Here is a 27,129-nt window from a genome sequence, read left to right as displayed (position 1 = left end):
GAGGGTGGGGGGGGGCTGAAGAGGGAACGGGAGCAGAGAGGGGGCACGCGAAACGGAGAGAGGGACACTTGTGGGCAAACTGTGCTCGATGTGCAAACGCTTGGGAACGTCGTCAACGATGGGGTTTGACGAGCGGCCGAACTGCGCGTCGGCCCGATGGTCTACTTCGCGTGCGCGTACTGAGTGTGTGTACTGAGTGTGTGTACTGAGTGTGCGTGCTAAGTGTGCGTACCGAGTGTGCGCACTGAGTGTGTGTGTACTGAGTGTGTGTGTACTGAGTGTGTGTGTACTGAGTGTGTGTGTACTGAGTGTGTGTGTACTGAGTGTGTGTGTACTGAGTGTGCGTGTACTGAGTGTGTGTGTACTGAGTGTGTGTGTACTGAGTGTGTGTGTACTGTGTGTGTGTACTGAGTGTGCATATACCGAGTGCGCGCGCGTCCTCAGAAGACGGTGTTCGGATATCCCACCCCCCCCCCCCACGGGCTACGAGCGGCGGTGGAGGTGAGGGCTTGGGCTGCGTGGCGAACGGCAGTCGCCACCTGCTGGCGGGGTTTCAGAACTGGATGTCTCAAAGACGTTAAACTAAACTACAGTATGTTATTTAACAACCTCACCTGGTGTGCAGGAGGTCGCGGGTTCGATCACAACCCTGACGACGCCTGCTGTGTATGTGGAGTTTGCGTGCGTGTTTCTCTCCCCGTGGCCGCGTGGATTTTTCTCCGGGGCCGCCGGTTGTTCCCTCCACATTTAGAATCAACATCGCGGCGCGTTTTAGCGAATTCGGCCGCTGTGAATTTCCACGTGATGACGATAATCCACTTTGCGGAGCTGTAATTCGTGACCAGGTCGCTTCTGAGAAAGAGCTACGTAGCTCAGTGGGCCTTCCTTACGTGGTAAAATAAAAAAAGTTGAGTTCGTTTAAGGTTAGACTCTTTTTGTCATTTATACCGAGTGGGCTGCAAGGAATGCTGCACCTATTGGTTTTTAGAACTCGTGTGTTTAGTTTGTTGTCCTTCCCCCGCACCTCCAATTAGCACGGTTGGCTACGTACGGTGTGAAAGAAGTTCAACACACACATACGCACATCATGGGTAGAGGGAGGCGGTAAAGTCAAGGTGGCAGGGCCGGTCCCTTGGGGAACTCTCCTCAAAGCCGGCTCTTCACACACGTTCGCAGCCCGTGTCGGGAATTTCTAACGTTAAATGTGTGTAATGTGAGGACATATCCGGGTTGCTGTTGGATTACACCTCGTATGATGATTGGCTCTGCCGGTCCTGGCCCATAGCCAATGGGGAGAAGTCTAGGGGCGTGGCCCTGACGTAATGGGAAGGTGACATCTGTAAGTAGAGAATTGGTTCTGCTGGCTTTAGCCACAGCCAATGGGGGGACGAGTCAGGGGCGTGGTCCTGGGAGCGTACCATGGAGTCTAGAAGATTCCATAGAGGCTAACCAGGATTGGTGGAAAGGTACCACGTGACCCGGGAGACGAACAACACGTGGTCAGATCTGGATCGAACGGAGGGTGAGGCCACGCTGGAACGTGGTCCAGGCTGCCACGTGGCCGCGCGTGTCTCTCTCTCTCTCTCACGCTGTCTGTCAGCAGCGTGAAGGAGTAAGATGGGAGTGTTGTGAACGAAAGACAAATAAAGACCGGATTCCAGAAGTCGCTTCCACGACCTTTGTTACATGTGTAAGAGAAGAGTCGCGTGGATGGCGGTATTGACGATGAAACAACGGGTCGCCCGCTGCTGCGCGAGATGCATTTGCGTAGTACTCCTCGTACTCGAACGGCAAATGCTGCAAGTGGGTTTTACTCTCCAACGCACGACCGGTGTGCTGAACCGGTAACGAATTGGCACGTTCTGTTTACGTGACAAACCCCTCTCTCATTAACTGTGTCGGGTGGTGGCGGGTCTAACGACACACATCTACATTTAAGCGATCGAACCCAAAAAAAAACCTCTATTGTGTGTAATCAGCGTCCCGTGGCGTGACGCCGAAAGCACGGTTGGAGGGGGGGTGGCGGGTGGACTTAAAGACACAAAGACACGGGGGATGAGTGGGCGCAGCGTACCGTGCAAGAGGATGTCTCGGAGCGAGCGGCTCTCGAGCGACAGTCTGGCCAGCCGTGGGGCGTGGTCCTTCCTCACCCTCAGCCACATGTCCTCCGTGCGCTCCAGGCGGCCCGAGTGTTTCGCCTCCAGCTGTGAAAACGGCGAGCGGGGGGGGGCGGGGGGGGTCACGACGGAAACTCGCACGCCGCCACCGCCGCCGTCGTCGCAGTCGTCGTCGTCGGATCCGGAGAATCCACGGCGTCGTCAAAACTACGACGGTGTGCCGACTCTAAGATAATCGATGGTCGCTCGGTCGGTCGCTCGCTCGCGCGGTACGACGCGATCTTTGACTGTGGCCCGGGCGACGCGGCCCAGCGGTGGCGCATTCGCCGGCATGTCGCAGAAGGTTTCGCGGTTTGAATCCGGCAGGTTGCCCTGGGTTATTACCACCGCGGTTATTAAGCGTACGCGCACGCGCAGTCCGCTTCACGGTGGACGAGGAAGATCGCATGAGTCATTCGGAACGAGTAGGCCACCGTGCGTGTGCCGGCGTCACGCTTAAAATTTGCCAAATTCGATTAAACTCCGCGATTGGAAAATACAGTAAAACCTTGGATTGCAAGTAACTTGGTCTGCGAGTGTTTTGCAAGACGAGCAAAAAATTTAAATGAACATTAATTTGATAAACGAGCGAGGCCTTGCAATACGAGCAGTACGTGTGTACGCTTTGTCTGCCGAGCGTCACGTGATCACAACTGATATACGAGTGCTTTGATATTACGAGTGATTTGGATTACAAACACATTTCCGGAACGAATTATGCTCGCGGTCCAAGGTTTTACTGCACCGCGCCGCAACGTAGCCCACCTCCTGCGAAACTACCCCGCAGCCCGTGTCTGTGAGACATGGCGCCTTCGTGACAGCCTTGCGCTTCAAAGATCTGCGCGCGCACCAAACGCGCCAAATCACGACCCACCGCGATTCCGCAACGGCACCCGTCGACCCCAGACTTCACTGTTCCACTTTGGCGGCGGCGGCGTCTCACCTGGCGCAGCGAGGACGCGAAGGCCTCGTGCGAGTGGTTGAGCCGCGCGCGGAACTGGCTGCAGATGTTCTTGGCGAGCTTGGAGGCGCTGAGGCTCTCCATGGTGTCCTGCGCCACCTTGCGTTTCCACTCGGCCGTGGGCGCCGGCGGCGTCGTCCACGTGAGGCTGTGGATCAGCTGTGGTTCCGCACAGACGCAGGGTCGCGTACGGGACGCGGCGTGGCGTTGGAACAGGTCGCCAGGCCGCAAAGCCAGTCCAGCAAGGGAGCCTCTCGCCAGCCGGCTTGTTAGCGTTTTCCGTATTTCGTAAATTTTCTCCCGAATTTTATCGCGATTCTGATCACGACAAAGTATCCGTTTGGGTCGGTGTGAAACCCTTTGCGTTCCAGTAAATTTGCCAAATTCAAAAAGATGTACCTGCAGATCAGTCAATTGCGGCTACACGCCAGCACCCCTTGCGGGTAGACTCAGGTCAAGCGCCCGAGTCACCTTGTGCTGCACAGAGACAGCTGCCACTGGGGGTGCCCCTTTCCAATGTTCGAGATGAAGATGTGACGTGAGCCGCTTATTGCGCGGAAAAGCGCTCCCGAGACGTTCCGGTGTACAGGGTTGCTGCTCTTTCAAAAACAAATCAGAATATTAATTTATACTACAGGAGGAATACGATGAGCTATGAAGCTATTTTTCACAATTGGGAAAAAATACAAAAACATGATAGGAGTGCAAAGTATGGGAAAGTTAAACAAATCACTTGACAATATACAAATTAAACTAGATAACTTTTTTTTTAATCGCTAACCTTAAGATTACGCAACGCGCAACATACAAATTAGAACCGCGACGCTTTATTTGCTAGGGTCAGCGCCAAAATGCAGAATGTCCCCAGCCACCCACCCCCCGAGGGTCACATTGGACGGTGGCACACAAACGCCACTGTCCGTCCCCCCCCCCCCCGCACGCAGTCACGAGCTGCCGGCCGGCCCGGCGAGCCTGTGCCTCGTGACTCCTGACCCCCGGGGGTCATGAGCACAAGGGGGCGGCACTCAACCTCGTGACTCCTGGCCCCCGAGGGTCATGGCCACAAGGAGGCGGCACCCAGCCTCGTGACCCTTGACCCCCAGGGGTCATGAACACAAGGGGGCGGCACTCGTGGGGCCGCTCCTCTGTTGGGGACGCTGCCATCGTAATATTATTCAAACGGGGCGATGATGTTACGTACGGGCTTATAGAGTGGACAACACTGCACGAACCAGACGTAAGAAACACAACAAACTAGACCAGGCCCACCTGCTTAATCTGCTCCCAGAGGATGTAGGCGACGGAGGAACCCGACTGGAAGGTGACCTCCACGTGGTAGGCCGCGTTCAAGATCTGCCGGGACGCGCGTGGGGAGGGGGGGGCACGGTAAGGACAGAGCGAGCGAGCAACTCCCCCACCCCCCTCCATACAACCGATCGCGTGAAGTCCTTAAAAAAGGGTCGCGGAGGCAGATAACGCAGCGCTCGCTTCAAGTGACGCGCGGGCAGAAGTAAGCGACTTCCCACTCGCACCGGCACAGGCAGCAGCGAGTGAGGGTTCGTCGCTTGACCGTCAGCCCCACATTCTCATTCTCAGAGATGAAATTCGGCCAAATTCACTGCAGAAACGAATGTAACGCAAGGGTTTTGTTTTGCAGTGGTGGTCAGGCCGAGACGATCGACTTGCTAGGCTCCAGCGCCCAGTTGAATCACAACTCATTCACCGTGAATCTGTGGGTCTCTGAATTTCTACAGGTCTCCTGCTCTGAGTCCATAGATTTTCTGTGTACATCTACGGGTCTCTATGAATTTAATTGGTGACCTGGGCAGAAACGGTCAATGAACACTACACTTGAAAACCCGGACATACAGGCAGGCAGAGAAATGGATGGACAGACGGGTGGATGGACAGACAGACACAGGCAGACAGTGCACACCTCACCACCACCCCCCCCGCCCCCACCTGCTTGAGGTGCGAGCTGGTGAGGCTGTTGCTGGTGACGTCCCCGCCCGACTTCTCGAGCGAGTCGAGGCAGCGCGCGAGCGTGCCCACGAAGCTCTCGCGCAGGTAGTCCACCGAGGCGATGAGCTTGCTGGCCACCGCCTCCTTCAGACGCTTCAGCACCAGCTCCTGGATGTGCTTGGAGCAGCGCTGGACGCCACGTCCGCTGCCCGACTCCCCGTTGCTCACAGGAACGTCTGCGACGAAAGACAACGGCGGCGATGCCCGGTTGTTGTTGTTGTTTTTCTCTTCCCCAACGCGGCGGGGGAACAATAACAACGGCAAGTAAAGTTTCCCAACGCAGTACGTTACACTGGCCGCGCAGAGACGGCGCCGCTGTTTTTGTATTTCTCACTCGCCCAACCACCCACTCACCCAACCACCCACTCACTTCTAGACTTGAAGCTTTCGTGACTGCAAGGATTCATATCCACTCACTCACCCACCCACCCACCCAACTGCCCACTCACTCACCCAACCACCCACCCACGCACCACTCACCCACCCACGCAACCACCCACCTACCCACGCACCCACCCACGCACCCACCCACGCACCCACCCACGCATGCACGCACGCACCCACCCACGCACGCACCCACCCACGCACCCACCCACTCACCCACGCACCCACCACACTGCAGGCCAAAACTGCTTCGCTTTCTGCCTTCACTTTGGAATTCCCTCTCTCACAAGAAGTTTGTACTATTTGTGCCCAGTTCAGGATACGTCAACTTGCTACACCTCACTTTATTCTGCTGATTGTAAGACGCACCACTGCCTCTGTATTTCAGACCAAAAATGTGGGGTATATTTTTCGATTTAAAGCTTTCGTGACCCAAGTACAGAACACGCAGTCAACCCCGGACATCTTTTTGGTTCTTTCGGTAAAGTCACATAGAAGGGAAGTAATAAAATAATAATATAATTGGGTCGATGTGCGTGTGTGTGTAAGGGTATGTATAAATGTATGTTTAATATATGTTTAACGGCAAGGGACAAAGGGGGGGGGGGGGATGTGGGGGGAGTAGTCAGGATTCATAATGGCCGTGTAAGAGCCGGCACAGCTGAGACCTGGAGTTGGCATGTCCGAGGGCGCCGGTTTTGACCGCGTGCGATTTATCGGGGGTCGTACAGCTACGGGGGTCAACACGTGAAAAATTTACGTCGTTGAAAAAGTTGGCTTGTGAAGGTGGCCGGGTGGTTTGGGGGGGCTGGTTGTACGTACGTGCGTTGAACTTCCTTCGCACCGTACGTAGCCAACCGTGCTAATCGGAGGTGCGTAACCAGATCCGTGCAACTGCGTCGACACCGGGCACGAGTTTTGGGCACGTCTTACTTTTCCGCAGAGCTTCTGGTAATCCGGATAAAGTGCCAATCGTCGAGAGGTTTGTTTGAAGTGAGCAGGTTACGAGGAGAAAGTGGGAAAATAAACGATGGGAGGGAATTCCAGTGCGGAGCGGTGCGAGGAAAGTAGCACGCCGAGAAGATTTGTGACCTGCTGGACATTAACCGCCCCCACCCCCCACCCCCACCCGATTGGCTCGCAAGTGATGACATCACAATCATCCCCACCTCTGTTTAAGACCGAAACAGGAGGTGGATTTCGCCAACAATCTGCGGCTGTCCGCCTGATGATGCTGGTTGTTGTAATTGCCGGCGAAACGTCACGGTACAGGAATGGTAAATGTTGTCGTGGGTTTGCTCTCTGACACAACGGTGTGCTGAACTAGTAACTAATTGGCACGTTCTGTTTACGTGACAAACCTTACTCATTGGCTGTGTCGGGTGGTGGCGGGTTTAACGACGCATTTACGCGCTCTAACCCAAAAGCCTCTCTTATGGATTATATCGGTGGCGAAAACCCCCTCCTCCTCCTGCGACTGCTGCGTGTTAAACTCCTGTACACGCTCGCGATTGTGCCCTTTGGGGGGGCCGGTGTTTGACAACCGCGATCAAAAAAAAAAACCCGGCAAAAATTTCTCGCATCAAACCCGCGGTAACGACCGCCATCTCCCCTCTCTCTCGCCAAACCCTTAACCCGTAAAACCCTATCCGTTAACCGCAACCCTAACCCACAGCCACGACCGCACCACCACCCCACCCCCCCTCCCCGCCGACGAACCGGCGAACTCGGTGGTGGCCGCCTCCTCCAGCAGCTGCTTGCGCATGCTGTCGAGCGTGTCGACGATCATCTGGCGGATCTCCTCCTGCTTCTCGTTGGCGATCTCGAGCAGCGACGCGTACAGCTCCTCCTCCTTGGCGCGCGTGTACTGCAGGCGGCGCGGCGTGATCTGCAGGTCGCGCGCCATGTCGAACGCGTGGCTGATGAACAGGTCGAGGCCGCGGGCGTGCACCCCGCCCAGGACGCCCGTCGCCTCCACGAGCCGAGCGTGCAGCGCCAGCCGCGAGAAGTGCGGCAGCCGGTCGGCGCAGTCCGTCAGCGCGCTGTGAGCCCGGCCCGCCGACGCGCCCGCCGACGCGCCGCCGAGGTAGTCCAGCCCGACGAGCTGCCGGTGCAGCGCCGTGCCGCCGCAGTTGTTGCCGGCGCTCAGGAGGTCCCTTTCCAGTTTGGCGTAGGTGGTGGTGAGGCGGGCGTAGGGGGGCGCGGGCGCGGGGGGCGCGTGCGGGGGCAGGCGCAGGAAGAAGACCGGCTCGGAGAAGTTCTGCTTGAGGTGCGCCAGCTCGAGGGCGTCGGCGTCGGACAGCCGGTCGCAGGCGACGGCGTAGAGGACGACGGGCAGGAAGTGGCTGCGCAGCTCCTCCAGCGCGGCGGTGAGCGGCTGCAGCTGCCGCGACGGCGCCAGCACCACGCTCACCTCCTGGTGGGGCGCGGGGCGGGCACGCGGGGTGACGCGGGTTGTACGGTTAGCACGGCACGGCTCCGATTATCGCGTGTGGCTACGTACGGCGCGAAACGCACACGTGCGTACGTAAATATATATAGGGGCAAACAGACACACGGACGGACACACACACACACAGAAACGCAGACACGTGGGCATTCGGGCAGACAGGTACACAGGCGTGCACACACACAGACAGACGCATGGTCACACAGACACATGGGCAGATCAGCAGACATAAGCACAGACACATAGATGCATAGACACAGGGGCATGCAGACCAGAGGTCGCAAACGGGTTTTGATTCCTTACCCGTACCCATACCCGGCCGCACCAGGGTCGCAAACGGGTACCCGTACCCGGCTGGGTACGGGTACCCGTTCCCTACCCGTACCCGTACCCCACCCGAAATGAGTGACAAACGGTGACTCACCAGTGACTCACGGCCTACCCGTACCCATACCCGGCCGCACCAGGGTCGCAAACGACTACCCGTATCCGTACCCGGCCGGGTATCGGGTAGGGTACGGATATCGGGTACCCGGTTGTGACCTCTGACGCAGACGCATGGAGCACCTATTAAGGATGGCACGGTACGAATTGTGGGTGGCGTGTATCCAGGAGCATGCCTGACTGCCCGTGTTGTTTAACAGTCCGTGCCGGGTACTCAATTAAGGCTGAGAAGGCCGAGGACAACAAGAAGATCATATACCACTCTCCACCGACGTTAGCCTTGAGCGGGAAATTAAACGCAAGTCGGTGGTTTCGTAGCGCAATGTGCCAACCACTGCACTGCTGCATACCACGCATATTCATGGAAAGGCATTTGGATGTACCGGCGAACAGGGAGACAAACAGGCAGCCAGAGAAGAAAGGCAGAGTGGCAGGTAGGTAGAAAGTCAGTCAAACAGGTACAGACCCGATGGTCAGGCAGGCAAGCCGACAGGTAGACAGATGGGCAGACAGAAAGTAAAACAGGCAGGCGGACACAGTCAAACAGGTAGACAGACAACCAATGAAGCAGGTAAAACAGGTGTGCTGGGTAGTAAACCCACTGCGCTAACCACCGTCCCACGCCCTCCACTCGTAAATGCACACACGCACGCACACCAACACGCACCTTCGATTAACACGGTTGGCTACGTAGGATGCAAAGTAATTTTAACATACGTACATACAACAGGCCATGCTTTGCCATTAGGAACCAACTATTTTTTATTTCACCAGCTAAGGCCCACTGAGCTATGCAGCTCTCTTTCATGAGCGGCCTAGCGACAAATGACAGCCCAACTAAGTGGTCTGTCATCACGTGCTAATGTATAGCCGCCAAATTCTCTAAACGCGTGATGTTGCTGAAATGTGGAGCGAAAAAAACCGCGGACCAGGAGAAAAATCCACGCGACCACGGGGAGAGACACACGCAAACTCCAAGTGTGTACAGGCGTCGGAATCGAACCCACAACCTCCTGTATACCAGGCGAGGTAGTTAACATCTCCTAGCCATCGTGACGGTGATGAGAGAGAGACGCAAACTCCAAATATACAGCAGCAGGCGTCAGGGTTGGGATGGAACCCACGACCTCCTGTATACCAGGCGAGGTAGTTAACATCTCCTAGCCGCCGTGGTGCCCAGTACTTAAAAACTTCCCAGTTGCCATGGTAACCGCACATGTTGTTAAAAACAAAGCAGATGATTATTGGAGCTCACGCGCAGCATTCCTTGCGCCCGCAGGCTACTCGCTATGAACTTTCCCTGGCAACACGGGAGCGTTGTTGTTACTCGCCAACACAACAACAACAACACGCTGCCTTGCACGTTGTTGTTACCCGCCTACACCACAACAACAACAACACGCTGCCTTGCACGTTGTGTTACCCGCACACACCACAACAACAACAACAGTTCGCCTTGCACGTTGTGTTACCCGCACAAACCACAACAACAACACGCTGCCTCGCACGTTGTGTCATCGCCGCAGCTGTGCCAGCAAGACGCCCGCTGGCCATGACAATGCCAACGCGGCCGCAATAATGCGCGAGGGGCGTGAAGGCGACGACATATTGGGTTTAGGAACTACGGCTCGTGACAATGGGACAGCTCTGCGGGTTCTCTGCGCGCTCGCGAGGGCGATGAAAACTGAGGGGCGTGTGTCGGGGCGGGGGGGGACAAGGCGTGTAGGCGAGGAGGACAGGCCGGGGCGAGAGAACGCGCGCAGGCCAGAGACGTTGTGAAGGCCGAGGGTCGTGCCTCACAGCGGAACGCGAGCCCAAGGAGGGGGCCACTCCCGCGGGGGACGTGGAGCCGTGAAATCCGCTCGCGTGCACGCGGCCGCCAGGTTCCCGCATCGTGCGATCGTGAGGGATGGCGACGGGCTTCGGGAGGCCCTCGGTGTTCGTACGCCGAGCTTCCTTCGCACCGTACGTAGCCAACCATGACGGTCGGAGGGCGGGTGGGGAAAGACGACGAATTGATGAGGGACCCTTTGTGTTTGACCGTCATTCCCCACACACGTTCGAATATCCGACCTTCTCACTTGTCCGCCTGTACTTCAGTCCCCAGCTGGTCGGATATGCGAAGTTGTACTTCATATATATATTTTCATACATTATATATTGGATTCATCTTCTTGGTTCTTTCGGTAAAGTCACGTAGAATGGAAATACGTGACTTTACCGAAAGAACCAAGAAGATGAATCCCTGCAGTCATGAAAGCTTTAAATCGAAATTACATATGGGATGTTTATTGGGTGTTTTTTTTCACTTGGCGATCGTGTCGACTCGGTGCTAATGAAGTATTCCTGCCCGTGCGACATTCCGCACGTGAGTGGGCGCCTGGCTTCAGCGTGGCGCGCCCCGCCGCGACGTTCCGGCACCGCGTTGTTAAAACTCCCGCGCCGTTAATTATATCCCGTTGGTGGGTGCTTGTAATTTATCATCATGGCAAAAACAAAATACACTTTTTCTTTTACCAGGTCAGGCCAGAGGTCGCAACCGGGTACCCGATACCCGTACCCTACCCGATACCCGGCTACCCGTACCCGGCCGGGTACGGGTAGCCGTTTGCGACCCTGGTGCAGCCGGGTACGGGTAGTCACTGGTGAGTAACCGTTTGTCACTCATTTCCCAACGTCTTGTCTCTTCTCACAATTCAAGTTCCTAGAATCAACCCACCCGCGCCTGCAACATGGCTTCATCCCAGAGGTCGCAATCAGGTACCCGATACCCGTTCCTTACCCGTACCCGGCCGGGTATGGGTAGGGTACGGGTACGGCCGGGTACGGGTACCCGTTTGCGACCCTGGTGCGGCCGGGTACGGGTACGGAATCAAAACCCGTTTGCGACCTCTGGGTCGCAGCTGTTTTTGAGTAGCGACCTGGCTAGCACTAATGATAGGCAAACGAAGTGGCTTGTCATCATCACGTGGGGATTTCTAGCAGCCAAATACTCTAAACGCGTGATGTTGATTCTAAAGGCGGAGGGGGGAAACCGGGGGACCCGGAGAAAAATCCACGCGAGCACAGGGAGACCGCGCAAACTTCAAATATACAGCAGCAGGCGTCAGGGTCCGGATCGAACCCACGACCTCCTGTGTACCAGGCGGGGTAGTTAACATCTCCTAGCCACCGTGATGAGAGAGAGAGAGACACGCAAACTCCAAATATACAGCAGGCGTCAGGGTCGGGATCGAACCCACGACCTCCTGTATACCAGGCGAGGTAGTTAACATCTCCTAGCCACCGTGATGAGAGAGAAAGAGACACGCAAACTCCAAATATACAGCAGGCGTCAGGGTCGGGATTGAACCCACGACCTCCTGTGTACCAGGCGGGGTAGTTAACACCTCCTAGCCACCGTGATGAGGAGAGAGACACGCAAACTCCAAATATACAGCAGGCGTCAGGGTCGGGATCGAACCCACGACCTCCTGTGTACCAGGCGAGGTAGTTAACATCTCATAGCCACCGTGATGAGAGAGAAAGAGACACGCAAACTCCAAATATACAGCAGGCGTCAGGGTCGGGATCGAACCCACGACCTCCTGTGTACCAGGCGAGGCAGTTAACATCTCCTAGCCACCGTGATGAGAAAGAGACATGCAAACTCCAAATATACAGCAGCAGGCGTCAGGGTCGGGATCGAACCCACGACCTCCTGTGTACCAGGCGAGGCAGTTAACATCTCCTAGCCACCGTGATGAGAGAGAGAGAGACACGCAAACTTCAAATATACAGCAGCAGGCGTCAGGGTCGGGATCGAACCCACGACCTCCTGTATACCAGGCGAGGTAGTTAACATCTCCTCGCCACCGTGGCGCGCCCCACGGACGGCTCCTCGAGATCAGTTGATCGTCAACCCCTCCGTGCGACCGCCAGCAGCGCCCCGCGCGGTCACCTTGAGCAGCGGGTGCGGCAGGCTGAGCTCCAGCTGAGCTTGCCGGAACGCCGGGTCTTGGCACTCGGGCTGGAGCATGCGCAGGTAAGCGGCGGTAGCGGCAACAGCAGCCGGCGTCCTCTCCCAGTCGTCGTCTTCGTGCTGCTGCTGCTGCAGCTGCTGTTGCAGCTGCTGCTGTAGCTGCTGCTGTAGCTGTTGCTGCTGCAGCTGCTGCTGCTGCGGCTGTTGCGACTGCTCCTGCTGCTGCAGAGGCTGCTGCGGCGGCGTGGCCTGCTGCGGGTGCAGCAGCTCAAACTGCCCCGGCAGGACGAGGCTGGCGCGACGCTCCGTGCCGTGCCGCAGCCGCGTTGCCCGGCACGCCGCTCCCGTGCTGCCGCCACCGTCGCCGCCGCCGCCGCCATTGCCGTTCCCGACGCCGTCGGCAGTTCCACCGCCCGCATTGTCCGCTACAGCCGGGAGGCCGGGAGGAGAGAGAGCGGACTGCGGTTGAGGGGGAGCTGTTGGGGACGGAGGTCGCAAACGGGTTTTGATTCCTTACCCGTACCCGGCTGCACCAGGGTCGCAAATGGGTACCCGTATCCGTACCCAGCCGGGTACGGGTACCCGTTCCCTACCCGAAATGAGTGACAAACAGTTACTCACCAGTGACTCATGGCCTACCCGTACCCTACCCGAAATGAGTGACAAACAGTTACTCACCAGTGACTCACGGCCTACCCGTACCCGTACCCTACCCGAAATGAGTGACAAACAGTTACTCACCAGTGACTCACGGCCTACCCGTACCCGGCCGCACCAGGGTCGCAAACGGCTACCCGTACCCGTAACCGGCCGGGTACGGGTAGCCGGGTAGGGTACGGGTATCGGGTACCCGGTTGCGACCTCTGGGACGAATTCCACTTTCGCACGATGCAGTCTCGTCCCCGAGACATTCGAAGTATGTCGGTCTTGGGCGAATGGGCTCGTGCGTGTACAAGTACGTTCACTTAGTCGCACGCGGACGACTGCTTGAAGAGGCGCTGAAACGCGTCGTCCGCACAACGAGAAAGCTTTTCCGAATATTCACGCACGGGCGTGCATTCAAACATTTTCTAAAGCCGATGCAACTCATTGAACCCCTGGGGCTAGAGTAGGCCAAATATCCCCCCCACCCCCCAGAAGGGCCCCCTAGAGCCCCTCCTCGTGAAGGAATTTCTGGCAGGCCGTGGTATGAGGCAGCAATTTCAAAAATCGCAAAAATGCTAAACAAAGGGTGTTGAATGATCATCAGAAAGCCGCGCTGCCGAGATGTTAACTACCTCGCCTGGTATACAGGAGGTCGTGGGTTCGATCCCTGACACCTGCTGCTGTATATTTGGAGTTTGCATGTTCCCTCTCCCCGTGGTCGCGTGGATTTTTCTCCGGGTCCTCCGGTTTTCCCCTCCACATTTAGAATGAACACCATGCGTTTAGAGTGATGATGACAAGCCACTTAATCGGGCTTTCATTCGTGGCCAGATCGCTTCTGATAAAGATCTCCATAGCTCAGCGGGCCTTAACACCTGGTAACATAGAAAATAGCTTCCAGTTCAAATAGTTTAAAATAGCTCGCAATTCATCTCTCGGCTTGCCGATACGTGCCAGTACAGCACAAGCGGATTAATTCCCTTGCACGGGGGGAGGATCGAGTTTACGGTCGGCCCCTTTGTCGTTTGAACGCAAGTGACGAGAGCGGGGCCGCACCGTCCGAGGGAAGGTCGGGCAGCACGCGCTCCCCGAGGATGCACTCGAGCGCACGCAGCTTGGCGCCGTCGCTGGTGCCGGCGATGAGGAGGCACGGGGCGCAGTCGCCCACCGAGTGGAGGTAGGCGAGCTCGTGTGCCGGGAAAGAGATGCAGCTGCGCTGGTCTGCGGGGGGGTGTGGGGAGGGTCACGCGGACACGAGCGGATTAACGTCGTTGTTTCTGAGCTCTAGACGGCGCACTGGTCGACGCGGACAACACACGCATCCGCCAGCACGAGCAGCGGCGGAGAGAGGGCGGATCAAAGTGGTCGTCGTCATCGTCGTCATCGTCATCATGATAACCGTCGTCGTCATATCCGAGCTCTAGATGATGCATTGCGCTGCGGTAACAAAACATGTACAGCACCACCAGGACTACCGGCGAAGAGAATGTATGAATGTCATCATCATCATCATCGTCGTCGTCAACATTATCATCATTTCCAAGCTGTAGATGATGCATTGGCCTGCGGTGAGAAAACATGCACGGCATCACCAGGACTACCGGTGAAGAGAATGTATGAATGTCGTCATCATTATCGTCATCGTCGTCAACATCATCGTCAACATTATCATCATCTCCAAGCTGTAGATGATAAACTGGCCCGTGGTGACGACACACACACACACAGGACCACGTACGAGGCTGAATTATCACCATTGACATCATCATTGTCATTATCGCCAAACTCCAGGTGATGCGCTGGACTGCGGTGACCACGCACAGCCACAGCAGTGGACGAACGACATCATCATCACGTGATTGACCATTTCTGTGTTTAAGTTCATATTCCAATGAGGTTCTTTGTAAGTCTACGGGTCAAATGTTTGCGTATGGATTCTATGTAAGTCTATGCGTCTTATGTTAGTGTATGGGTTCTGCATAAGTCTTTGGATTCTACATTAAGGTATGGGTCCTATGTAAGTCTATGGGTCCGACGTGAGTTTATGGGCCCTATATTAACGTATGAATCCGATGTGTGCGTGTCCTATGTCAGTAAATATATAATTTTTCCTGTCTGCTGTAACATCGTCAGTGCTCTTAGTTGACAACGATGCACCCCCCAACCTTCTTTTGCCTTAAGATACGAGGAAAAACAAGTGCGTCATAATCCGGAGAATACAACATTCAAATCATTTGCTCAAAAAATCCTCTTAAACCGTCACCCGGCCCCCGAGCAAAACGCGACGCTGCGGAATCGCACAACAACTTCATCGTCGGATTTTTTTTCTTTCTTGGCAGGGCAGCCACGCAAACCGGCGGGAGTACAGTAGCGGCTTTGTGAGCACCGCCATTTGTCGACGGCGGGGTGGAGGCAACGGGATGATGCGCGACAAAACAAAGAAAAAATTAACCCGTAAAAACAAAGTTTTTCACTATAAATCCTTTATATGCGTGGCGGCTAGAGTCCTCTCGTCCTCCGGCTTGAGATGGCTGCCACCTATGGGTCAGATGATTGCCTGCCACCATTAAGCAATTGGTAATTAAATATAATTAATTTTTTCCTAAAAAGTGTAAAATTATGGGAAAAAAATTTCACGAAAATAGATTGTCACGCACAACGAGTCTGTGTGCAAAATGTCAGCTCGATTGGATCACGGGAAGTGGGTTAAAAAACGACCGAAAGATTTACATGGTCGTAAGCGCGCAAGCAAGCAAGCGAACTTAATATAAAGGATTTAAAAAGAGCAAAATGGCAGCGGCGCTCGCTCCGTCCGATAGCCCCAAACCACGGGGCGGGGAAAACCTTCCAGTTTCAAGTTGATTTCGCGATAACCAAGGCGAGAGCTCAAAGAGACCAGGCTGAATGTCACTTGCGAGAGTGACCGAGGGCATTTCATTAGTCTGCCAGTCGGAGGAGGTCGTGGGTTCAATCACGTGTAATGCAATTGAGTAACCTGCCGTCCCATTCGGATACTGACGCACACGTACGTATGTGTGTGTAAGTAGAACTTCTTTCGCACCGTACGTGGCCAACCGTGCTAATTGGAGGTGCAGATGACCAACTGTTGCAAATGACATCGGGGGGTTCTTTCGCGTCCGTTGCGAGTGAAGCTGACGGCGATCACGGTTATCAGATCCACAACAATAACAAGGTGACTGTAACGATGGTAGCTGGTGAACGTGCTATCACTCAGCCAAGTCACCAGCCAAACGCTTTTCCTTACTAAGGGCCGAACAAGATACTCCGATACTATTGGCAATCCACATATCAACACACGCCTCGGGATTATACAACAAACGGCGCACGTGCAGCGCTGCGGCATACCGGCATTGCACGTGTTGAACTTCTTTCGCACCGTACGTAGCCAAGCGTGCTAATCGGAGGTGCGGGGGAAGGACAACAAACTAAACACAAAGAGCAGTTGTGAAGGTGGAGGAAAGGGGCCTCACAACTCAAGAGGGGGCAGAAGAGAGCCCATCTCAACGCAATTTTGGGCCCACTATGGATAATCATTTCAACTTGTAACGCACACGCAGCGTTCGCTCGCCCTCAAAGAGAGAGAGAAAGAGAGCACGACTCAAGGGGCACGGGGAGGAACCACGGGATAATTTTTTTTGGAAGATTTGCTGGTTTATCCAGGATGTTTCTTTTCGATTTAAAGCTTTCGTGACTGCAGGGATTCATCTTCTTGGTTCTTTCGGTAAAGTCACGTAGAATGGAAATAATAAAATAATAAAAATAAAACATCATAAAATAATTCTCACGACGTTTCGGCCACAACACAAGCAGCCGTCCTCAGGTGGAGAACAGGTCTGTCGAGTAGACAGCGTCTCTCTGTCTTCAGCCGCTGTCTTCACGACAGACCTGTTCTTCACCTGAGGACGGCTGCTTGTGTTGTGGCCGAAACGTCGTGAGAATTATTTTATTATGTTTAATTTTATTATTTTATTATTTCCATTCTACGTGACTTTACCGAAAGAACCAAGCAGACAGGATGTTTCTGTTGCGCGTCGTCGCTTTAAGATGTTCTTCGTTCATATTTAGTTTGTTGCGGTTGCACCCGACTCAAGAGCCGCATGGCTCACAGGGCTATACCAAATAAATGAAACTTGAATGAAATGAAACTTGAAGTGGGAACGCAGCCGGGCAGTGAGCCGGCACCACCAGTTACCCCAGCTCTACAATCCCCAATTAACGGCGGTTTGTACGCGGGAGGTAAACCAGAGTACCCGAAGAAGATCCGCACGTGCGACAACACCCGACCCCGTGCAGCACGCCGAGTTCCACATTTGCTTGCACCCCGACGTCCATGGGAAGGGGCTTTCACGACACCTGAGCGATCCACCAACCCTCGCCTCCACGCTGCTCAATTCACAGGCGTGCCCGGCCCGCCGCCACCACCGCCGCCGCCCTGCTGCGACTCTTCCACGCTCGACAGGGACGAGCCGTTGCTCTGATCCGCGGTCGACTCGCCACAGGAGTTTTCCGCTCCAACCACGGCTTCTGCTCCTGGGATCTGGAAATCTCGGCCGCTTGAAACGAGCGCAGCTGAGACCCTGCCCATGAAAACAGGCGCATCTGTTTTCGTGGGCATGCGTCCATAATAGTTGTTTTGTTGGGGTTAGATGGCGTGAATGTAAATGTTGTCGTTAAACCCGCCAACACCCGACACAGCCAATTAGTAAGGTTTGTCACGCAAACGAAACGTGCCAATTAGTTACTAGTACAGCACACCGCTTGTGTGTTGGAGAGTAAAGCCACAACATTTACAATTCGAGTGCCGTGACGTTTCGCCGGCAAATTACAACAACCAGCGTCATCAGGCGGACAGCCGCAGATATGTGGAGAAATCTTTGTCCTGTTGCGGTCTCAAATAGAGGTGGGTAAAAAATGTGCCCGCAAAAACAAAGTTTTTCACTATAAATCCTTTATATGCGTGGCGGCTAGAGTCCTCTCGTCCTCTGGCTTGAGATGGCTGCCACCTATGGGTCAGATGATTGCCTGCCACCATTAAGCAATTGGTAATTACATATAATAAAAAAAAAATTCCTAAAAAGTGTGAAATTTTAGAAAAAAAAATTCACTAAAATAAATTCTCACGCACAACGAGTCTGTGTGCAAAATGTCAGCTCGATTGGATCACGGGAAGTGGGTTAAAAAACGACCGAAAGATTTGCACGGTCGTAAGCGCGCAAGCAAGCAAGCAAACGAACTTAATATAAAGGATTTAAAAATGTGACGTCATCAACTGTGAGTCAATCGGGTGCGAAGACCAGAGGGGGGGGGGGGGGGTGTTTAATGTGGTCGTATAAATTCCTTCATTTTTCGCGTCTACCGCTCTGTTAGCGCCCAACTCGTTTCACGCTTCACGTCTCGTGCGACGCGTCTGGAGTTGCGTAGCGACAGACACGGCTGTGTGGACGGCGATGCCAGAGGACCGAAGAAGCCTGCACCGTTGACGTGCCACGAAATGGAATCTAGCCGGCGACCTCTGGATTGCAGGCCTAACCACGTGTGCTAACCAGCACGCGCGCACCGACCGATCACCGACGAATCCCTTGCGACGACGTCAGAAGTCACCGAGCACGATAAAATGACACACGCGGCATTGCTGGCTTTGGAGTTCCCTCTCACCATCTCCTTAATGGGCATTATCATAATCTAGATTTGAAGCTTTCGTGACTGCAAGGATTCATACTCTTAGCTCTTTCGGTAATGTTACGTAGGTAAAAAATGAAATTAAAATTAATAAAAATAAAACAATATTTTTATTAATTTTTATTTCATTTTTTACCTTCGTGACTTTACCGAAAGAACTAAGAGTTAAGTATTATCATCATAATTTTTATCACGATTGTCGTTACGACCATGCTCTCTCCGAATCGGATCATAGGACGCTCCGGAAATTTTCTGTCGTACGGCTGCTGATGTAGATGCAAAGCAACAACTTTAATTTCGAAATCAAGTGGTCAAGCCAGCAGATCAGCGCGTCAGGAGCAGCAGCGGAATAGTGTATCGCCGTGATGTCTCTTTCGTATTTGCGGATCGGTGCATTGCGTTGTTATCCGTTGTACGGTCTATTCTGAATGACGACAGTCGCACACTGGAGGGGTTTTAATTTTCCATTGGTGCGTCAGGTATCCGCGTCTGCCACGGTTTGACCAATGGAACGAATTTTGAATGGACCATGAGCTTCGTGGAAGATCAAACCCAGGCATCGTCTGCGTTGGGTCCTTCACGAGGTGTTTGTTTGTGAGTTTCTCCGGTAATGAAGGTGCATCCCAAACTTGTGCACGATGAGATCGGCTCGAGCGCAGCAGCCAAACGAGTCGTGGCATTGCAGGACCGTGAGAGGCTTGGCGGAGGAGGCCGAAATCCAGCATCAGATGTATGCTGATCAGAGGTCGCAAACGGGTTTTGATTCCTTACCCGTACCCGTACCCGGCCGCACCAGGGTCGCAAATGGGTACCCGTACCCATTTGGATTCCTGCAGTGCCGAAAGCTTCAAGATTGGTAAAACTAAACTATTTAAATTTTACCAGGCAAGGTTCACTGAGCTATGTAGATCTTTTTCAGAAGCGACCTGGCTACTACAAATGATAGCTCCATCACAAGTTACTCTTGAAGTGGAAATTCATAGCAGCTATATAATACTATGAACGAACGTTGATTCTACATTTGGAGGGGAAAAACCGGAGGGTCCTGGAGAAATACCCACGTGACCACTGGGATAGAAGGAACACGCAAACTCCAAATATACAACGGGCGTCAGGGTTGTGATGGAACCCACGACCTCCTAGATAGCAGGTGAGGTAGTAAACATCTCGCCAGCGTGGCACTACTACTGCTGCTGCCGATGATGATAAGTGCAATGATCACATTAACACAACGGCGTTGGTGAAATTACAGTTTTCTGTCAGTCGCCTGGAAAACCGCTCGCACTCTCCGACTGTTTTCTGGTCCAACTTCGAGGCGGAAAACCGATTGGCTCCGCCTGGATTAAGGCCACGGGGAAAAAAAGCCAAACCACAATCGAGGCATTCCAACGGAGCGAACGCCAATTTAGAAAACAAGTCAGGGGGTGCTGCTGTTAACTAGCGTTTGCCTCGGGGATTATTTTCACGGGACATATAAATCTTTTTGTTGTTGTTGCGGATAAACTCACATTGAATACCGCTAGAGAATCCACAATATTTCTAGATTTGAAGCTTTCGTGACTGCAAGGATTCATATTCTTAGGTTTTTTCGGTAAAGTCACGTAGGTAAAAATTTTAAATTAAAATTAATAAAAGTAAAATAAAAATAAAATAAAAGTCACGACGTTTCGGAGGCAACACACAAGCCTCCGTCTTCAGGTGGAACTGTCACAGCACGATAGCTGTATCAAGTGAGAGCTTCTCACTTGATACAGCTATCGTGCTGTGACGGTGTGTTGCCTCCGAAACGTCGTGATTTTTATTTGATTTTTATTCCACAATATTTATTCCCCGTTTTATTTCCATCAAATTAATCCGTTACCTCGCAAATCCATTTGTGTGGTCACGCCACACGACTTTTAGAGCGAGTGGTCGTGACATTAAACCCTTACAGCAGCAGGATTCACAAAGCCTGACTCTGCTAAACGAGACCACAACGAGTGAGAACGGGCCACAGGATTTTTCCGCTTGAACAAAAACGCTCCTGGATAACGGTTGGCGAGGGCGGTAAGCGCAATGAACTTGGAAACCTGAGTTCGATTCCCAACCAGTGGTGAGTAATAACTAATTCGGTTCTGAGCCCCCCCCATTCACCAACCTGCAATGAGCATGTACGTATTTTGAACTTCTTTCACACTGTACGTAGCCACCCGTGCTAATTGGAGGTGCGGGGCGAGGACAACAACTCTAATCAAGAGACAATTATCTAGCATTCTCTGGAAGAACGTAATCAGCCAGGTAGGGTGTTGACTGTTATGTTAGCCGACTGTCTGTGTTGTATCGCATTACATTTCTAAGTTTACTAGGTTTGTTTTCTATTTCATTTATACCTGATGATGATTGCTTGTGTTGCAATCAAAACGTCGTATGCTTTTCTTTAATTTATTATTTTCTCTTTATACGTGACTTTACCGAAAGAACCAGAGAGTCATTCCTGCAGTCACGATAGCTCCAAATTAAGTTTAAAGAAAAGAAACAATTCTAAAGAAATGAGTTTCCAATCTAGATTTTAAAGTGAATAGCTCCAGTGGCTGACTAATATCAGAAGAGAAGAGCATTCCAGACGGCCGCAGAAGCGCATCTGAAAAGCATAGCGGTATGGTGATGTACAGCCAAACAATTTTCATCGCCTGCAAGTGTGGAAAGTCCCTCTTGCAGTGGTTGATTGACAATGGGCTGTAAAGCTTTCGTGACTGCAGGGATTCATATTCTTGGTTCTTTCGGTAAAGTCACGTAGAAGGGAAATAATAAAATAAATAGTAAATAAATAAGAAATAAATTATAATTTTAAAAAATGCCCCTTCTACGTGACTTTACCGAAAGAACCAAGAATAACGGGCTGTAAGTTATTATTTCTATTCGATATTGAGTCTGGTAATTACCGAGCATGACGGACAGACGACCAGCATCATTGTGTCACGAGATTCAGAAATGTCCACGCGGAAACTCTCGCGGCCGCAGCGCTGTCCGCCTCACGCCGCAAAACGTCGCCAGGAGTCACGGAACAACTTCTGAATTAACTCCCGCACAACCACGCAAAAAACCCAGACGATAGAAAGTCCGATTATTTACGTTCTTAACCAAAAAACGTTATACAACAGCGCACACTCAATTTTCACTTTTTGTTGTTGTTAATTAAGGCACGTAACACTCGCAAAGATGTCTGCAGAGCATCGGCAAACTCATCATTGCCAGGACGACACATTCCCGGGCCAAGTGAGGAATGTGTGACGATGCGTGACAATTTACTGTGTGTGGACAGGACTTCATAAGGCAGTCCACTTTCATTTGTTCCCGTCCAAAGGGCCTTCACAACTTCTTCACAAGTTAGCGGTAAATCTGGTCAACTATTGACCCAAAACCTTGGAGTTACCCGGCAAGGGAGATTCCACTGCGGACGCTCGCACGATTTTCGCTTGCGCACAAAATCGTTGGTCGCAGGACGCCGACGAAAAACTCAAACAAAGAGCCAAAGAGCGCAAGGTTTCACGAGCATGTCTGTGTCGGTGCTGCACGAGAAGCAACGTCACCCTTCTCGTGATCGCAGCGGCGGCGGGGGGGGGCGCCGAACGTCGCTTACCGTTCCAGCCGTGCGGCTGTCGTTTGTTTTTGTCGCCGACTCGCGAGTCCGCTTTAGAAGTGGTTTGTCAAATTCTAGAGTTGATGTTTTGGTGGCTGCAAGGATCCATACTCGGTAAAGTCACGTAGGTGAAAAAAAGAACTAAATTGAATCGCGACGTTTCGGAAGCAACACAAGCATCCGTCATCAGGTGTGACCGCTCCGGCAAAATTACTGTAGCGTATTTAATTTTCACCTACGTGACTTTACCGAAAAAACCAAAGAGTATAGTTTGTAAAATGTTACAAAAATATCGATTTTTTTTGGGGGGGGTTTTAACCCCAATTCAACGGTGCACCAGATTTTTTTTTTACAAACCACGCAAGGTAATCGTTTGCGAAAGCAGGCTCTTGTTGAAAGCTGGCCGATTCGAGCGAACGAAAGAAAGGGAATAGTTTAATCCGTTGTGCAGATATCTGCACGCAGATGATACGACACGACGAAGCTAGCCTGGGTGATACCCAATATAAATATAACGCCTTTTGGCACCAATTGAGACGAGGCTCAAAAGAAAGCTGTCTCTGGTGTGGATCAATCAGTTTCAAGGACAATGCATACATTATCAGAGTGTGTTTTTTTTTGCATTTTGACCACAAGTATTGTGGTTAATGCACACATGATTCCTTGTAAAAAAAAGTTTCAGTTTTGTTGGTGGAAAAAAAGGGGAAAAACCCTATTATTATATTTTGGTACTGGCAAAGGAGGTCTAATGATAACGTGGGTTACCAAAGTCCCAATGGCGTTCTCGACATTGTACCATGAGGATAATTTTGCATGCCCCCCCCCCTACATCCCCCCTCCCCCTGCTGGCTTATACCTACGAAAATCACGTAGGAATGTCCTTAACGAATGTCACTCCACATCGACCAGCCCCACGCATTAATATTCATGAGCAGGTGACACCCCCTCATTATTATTGCCTACTATGAGCGAAGAATGTCTGTGTGCAACGCTCGTGACGTCATTTCACGTCGACCAGCTCTCCACGAAAATTCTGCTCCTTGATTCCTGCTCCCGGATTGAGGATTTATTTTGTCCACACCACAGATCACAACAACCCACTCACTCACCACACTGTAGGTCTCAACAACACACTCACCCACTCACCACACTGCAGGTCACAACAACTCACTCACTCACTCACCACACTGCAGGTCACAACAACACACTCACTTACCACACTGCAGGTCACAACAACACACTCACTCACCACACTGCAGGTCACAACAACACACTCACCACACTGCAGGTCACAACAACACACTCACTCACCACATCACACTGCAGGTCACAACAACACACTCACTTACCACACTGCAGGTCACAACAACACACTCACTCACCACACTGCAGGTCACAACAACACACTCATTCACCACACTGCAGGTCACATCAACACACTCACTCACCACACTGCAGGTCACAACAACACACTCACTTACCACACTGCAGGTCACAACAACACACTCACTCACCACACTGCAGATCACAACAACACACTCACTCACCACACTGCAGGTCACAACAACACACTCACTCACCACACTGCAGGTCACAACAACACACTCACTCACCACACTGCAGATCACAACAACACACTCACTCACCACACTGCAGGTCACAACAACACACTCACTCACTCACCACACTGCAGGTCACAACAACACACTCACTCACCACACTCCAGGTCACAACAACACACTCACTCACCACACTGCAGATCACAACAACACACTCACTCACCACACTGCAGGTCACAACAACACACTCACTCACCACACTGCAGGTCACAACAACACACTCACTCACCACACTGCAGATCACAACAACACACTCACTCACCACACTGCAGATCACAACAACACACTCACTCACCACACTGCAGGTTACAACAACACACTCACCACACTGCAGATCACAACAACACACTCACTCACCACACTGCAGGTCACAACAACACACTCACTCACCACACTGCAGGTCACAACAACACACTCACCACACTGCAGGTCACAACAACACACTCACGTACTGCACAACATTTCCCTTTCTGTTTCTCCCTTGCATTGACCGACTTTGGAATTCCCTCCCTTCGTCTCTTTTCCCAAGGTCACAAAGACCTTGCTCAACCCAAGAAACGTACCGACTGTTATCAATTACAACAAGCGGTGTTGTGTGTAACAGGCCGCTTGGGCACTTTGGGCCTTGTGCTCAAGAGCTGCGATGAAAAAAATAAAACAATTACATAAACGTTTCAGCTCCGCTGCGGACGATGCCCCGAACCAGGATTTCCCACAAGAGTGACACCATTTACATGCAAGCATGAGCGTGCGTGAAAAGCGTATGCACCCTGTATTAATCGCTCGCTTTAAGCCACTTAAAACCAGCGCACACAATATGCGTCCCTGTGCGTGCCACTGTAATGAAGCTTCGGCGGGATCGTAAAGACGGAATTTCATCGTCATGAGACCGACTTGACAACACTTCTGGGAGACCTAACAAGCACGCGCACTGCACCCGCTCTCAATCCCCCCCTCTCTCTGTCTCTACCAGTCAATGCCGCAGTCTATTATATTGCATTTGTCTCACGTCAGCTCGCATGAACACTGCAAATTCATGTTTATTTGTGTGAAGGAGGTATGGGGGGGGGGGGGGTAGCGGGCACAGAGGTTAGTGCACTGCATTCTCAGTGAACAACTTTGGAGATCTGAAATGGACCTGGGCATCATCCCTTTTCCCCAATTCGCACTGACCAGCGTGGTGAAGTATGGTGTAACAAAAACAAAATCTGCATTTCTTTGACATGGAACGGGGGGTAGGCCTTCATGCAGCAGTGAATAGAACGTAGATAAATATTTGGAGCCATACCGCCATGCACAGAGCTGGCCGACTTAAAAACACACAGCCTCTTCAAAAACACTTGCAAAATGCGATGACGTTCAAGCTTCACTATTTGTTTAGGCAGGTCAAAGTTTTTATCTTCCCTTGCAGGGAGATACTTAAATATTTCACCGAAATGAGTGACAAACGGTTACTCACCAGTGACTCACGGCCTACCCGTACCCGGCCGCACCAGGGTCACAAACGGGTACCCGTACCCGGCTGGGTACGGGTAGCCGGGTATCGGGTAGGGTACGGGTATCAGGTACCCGGTTGCGACCTCTGCTGAAGGTTGCCCAAGCGAGTCGCACGAGAGCGCGTTCGGGATTCTTTAAGAATTCGCCGCAAATACCGAAAGCACCGACGAACGGCGAAGCCTCAAGCGACTTCACCGAAAATCCCAAGTTCATTCCGTTCTCGAGCCAGGTGAAGGCTCGAGAGACGAGGAAAATCCAACTTACAGGCGTGACGCGGGCAAAAAGCGGCGGGTGAAATGACCCGCGCCCTCCTGCGCGGACGCCTCGTTATAATTAAATCACGATTTAAAGCTTCTTTCGTGACTGCAGGGATTCATCTTCTTGGTTCTTTCGGTAAAGTCACGTAGAAGGGAAATAATAAAATAATAAAAATAAAACACAATAAAATAATTCTCACGACGTTTCGGCCACAACGCAAGCTTCACTTGAGAACGGCTGCTTGCATTGTGGCCGAAACGTCGTGATAATTATTTTATTATGTTTTATTTTTCTAATTTTATTATTTCCCTTCTACGTGACTTTACCGAAAGAACCAAGAAGATAATTAAATCACTTTCGTGTTCTTCTCTCGTTTGCTACAAATATTTCAGCATTAACGTTGCCAAACCATCACCCCCCACCTCCCATCGTGACCAACGAGTAGTGCCACTCTTGCTTATATAGCTCCTAGCCATAGTGACAGGCTGGTTCGCAATTTTAGTCAGCTTGGGTGCCACACCCACGCCGCTTGAGTCACTAAAACTCGTGTTGTTCAGGCTTGCATCCAACCTCAATTTCAGTTCTACAATAGCCCCGGCCCCGGGGCCCCCCTCCCTCATTCCAATAAATATGAAATAACGAAGTAAAAAAACAATTCGGTATTTAATTGCCCGAGTGGAGCAGTCCCCGGGCAATGATAGATTGGGTCATGCCGCCTTACAGTGGCCTTGCCGCCGAGCGATTCCAACAGCTATTTAAGGTATAGTAGTAGGTTTTTACCCTTTAAACTGGTACAAAACTGACACCTTTATACAAGGCATCATGTTTGCAATAACCGCAACACAAGCAGTCAAAAATGATACGCATATCATTACCATTATCAGAGTTGTTTCTTTTTGACTGCTTGTGTTGCAGTTATTGCAAACATGATGCCTTGTATAAAGGTGTCAGTTTTGTACCAGTTTAAAGGGTAAAAACCTACTACTATATTTTGCCACTGGTAAAGGAGGTCTCATAGTGTAAAAGCTATTTAAGACCTCGACACAGAGGCGTGGTTTCTCTGTGTGCCTATGTATCTTTGTGATATCTGTCTGCTTATATGTCTGTCTATATGTCTCTGGTTCTGTGTTTTATCTCTGTTTTATCTCTGTTTTATCTCTCTCTCAAATTTAGCATTCTCAGGAAGAACGTAATCAACCAGGTAGGGTGTTGACTGTTATATTCTTAGGTTTTTCGGTTAAGTCACGTAAGTAAAACATCAAAATAAAAATAAAATAAAAATAAAAATCACGACGTTTCGGAGGCACTCTCGGAGGCACTCCGAAACGTCGTGATTTTTATTTTAATTTTATTTTTATTTTGATGTTTTACTTACGTGACTTAACCGAAAAACCTAAGAATATGAATCTTTGCA

General features: G+C 51.9%; 1 protein-coding gene across 2 annotated transcripts in view; it reads right to left on the bottom strand.

The window, feature by feature from the left end:
- Positions 1 to 27,129, bottom strand: part of LOC133356817 (dual serine/threonine and tyrosine protein kinase-like) — an 84,682-nt gene that overhangs the window by 40,962 nt on the left and 16,591 nt on the right. For both annotated transcript variants that reach the window (XM_061574527.1, XM_061574525.1), the window contains exons 2-8: positions 14,079 to 14,243; positions 12,357 to 12,802; positions 7,243 to 7,939; positions 5,080 to 5,315; positions 4,387 to 4,470; positions 3,100 to 3,276; positions 2,075 to 2,204 (exon numbers count right to left, since the gene is read on the bottom strand). In XM_061574527.1, coding sequence (XP_061430511.1) covers positions 2,075 to 2,204; positions 3,100 to 3,276; positions 4,387 to 4,470; positions 5,080 to 5,315; positions 7,243 to 7,939; positions 12,357 to 12,802; positions 14,079 to 14,243 — 1,935 coding nt within the window. The remainder of the gene's footprint in view (positions 1 to 2,074; positions 2,205 to 3,099; positions 3,277 to 4,386; positions 4,471 to 5,079; positions 5,316 to 7,242; positions 7,940 to 12,356; positions 12,803 to 14,078; positions 14,244 to 27,129) is intronic.

Source organism: Lethenteron reissneri, chromosome 55 (assembly GCF_015708825.2).
Source record: "Lethenteron reissneri isolate LAM-NWPU_2019-01 chromosome 55, ASM1570882v1, whole genome shotgun sequence".
NCBI lineage: Eukaryota > Metazoa > Chordata > Hyperoartia > Petromyzontiformes > Petromyzontidae > Lethenteron > Lethenteron reissneri.
Note: the sequence above shows the minus strand (reverse complement) of the source record. Positions and strands in the feature narration are given on the sequence as shown.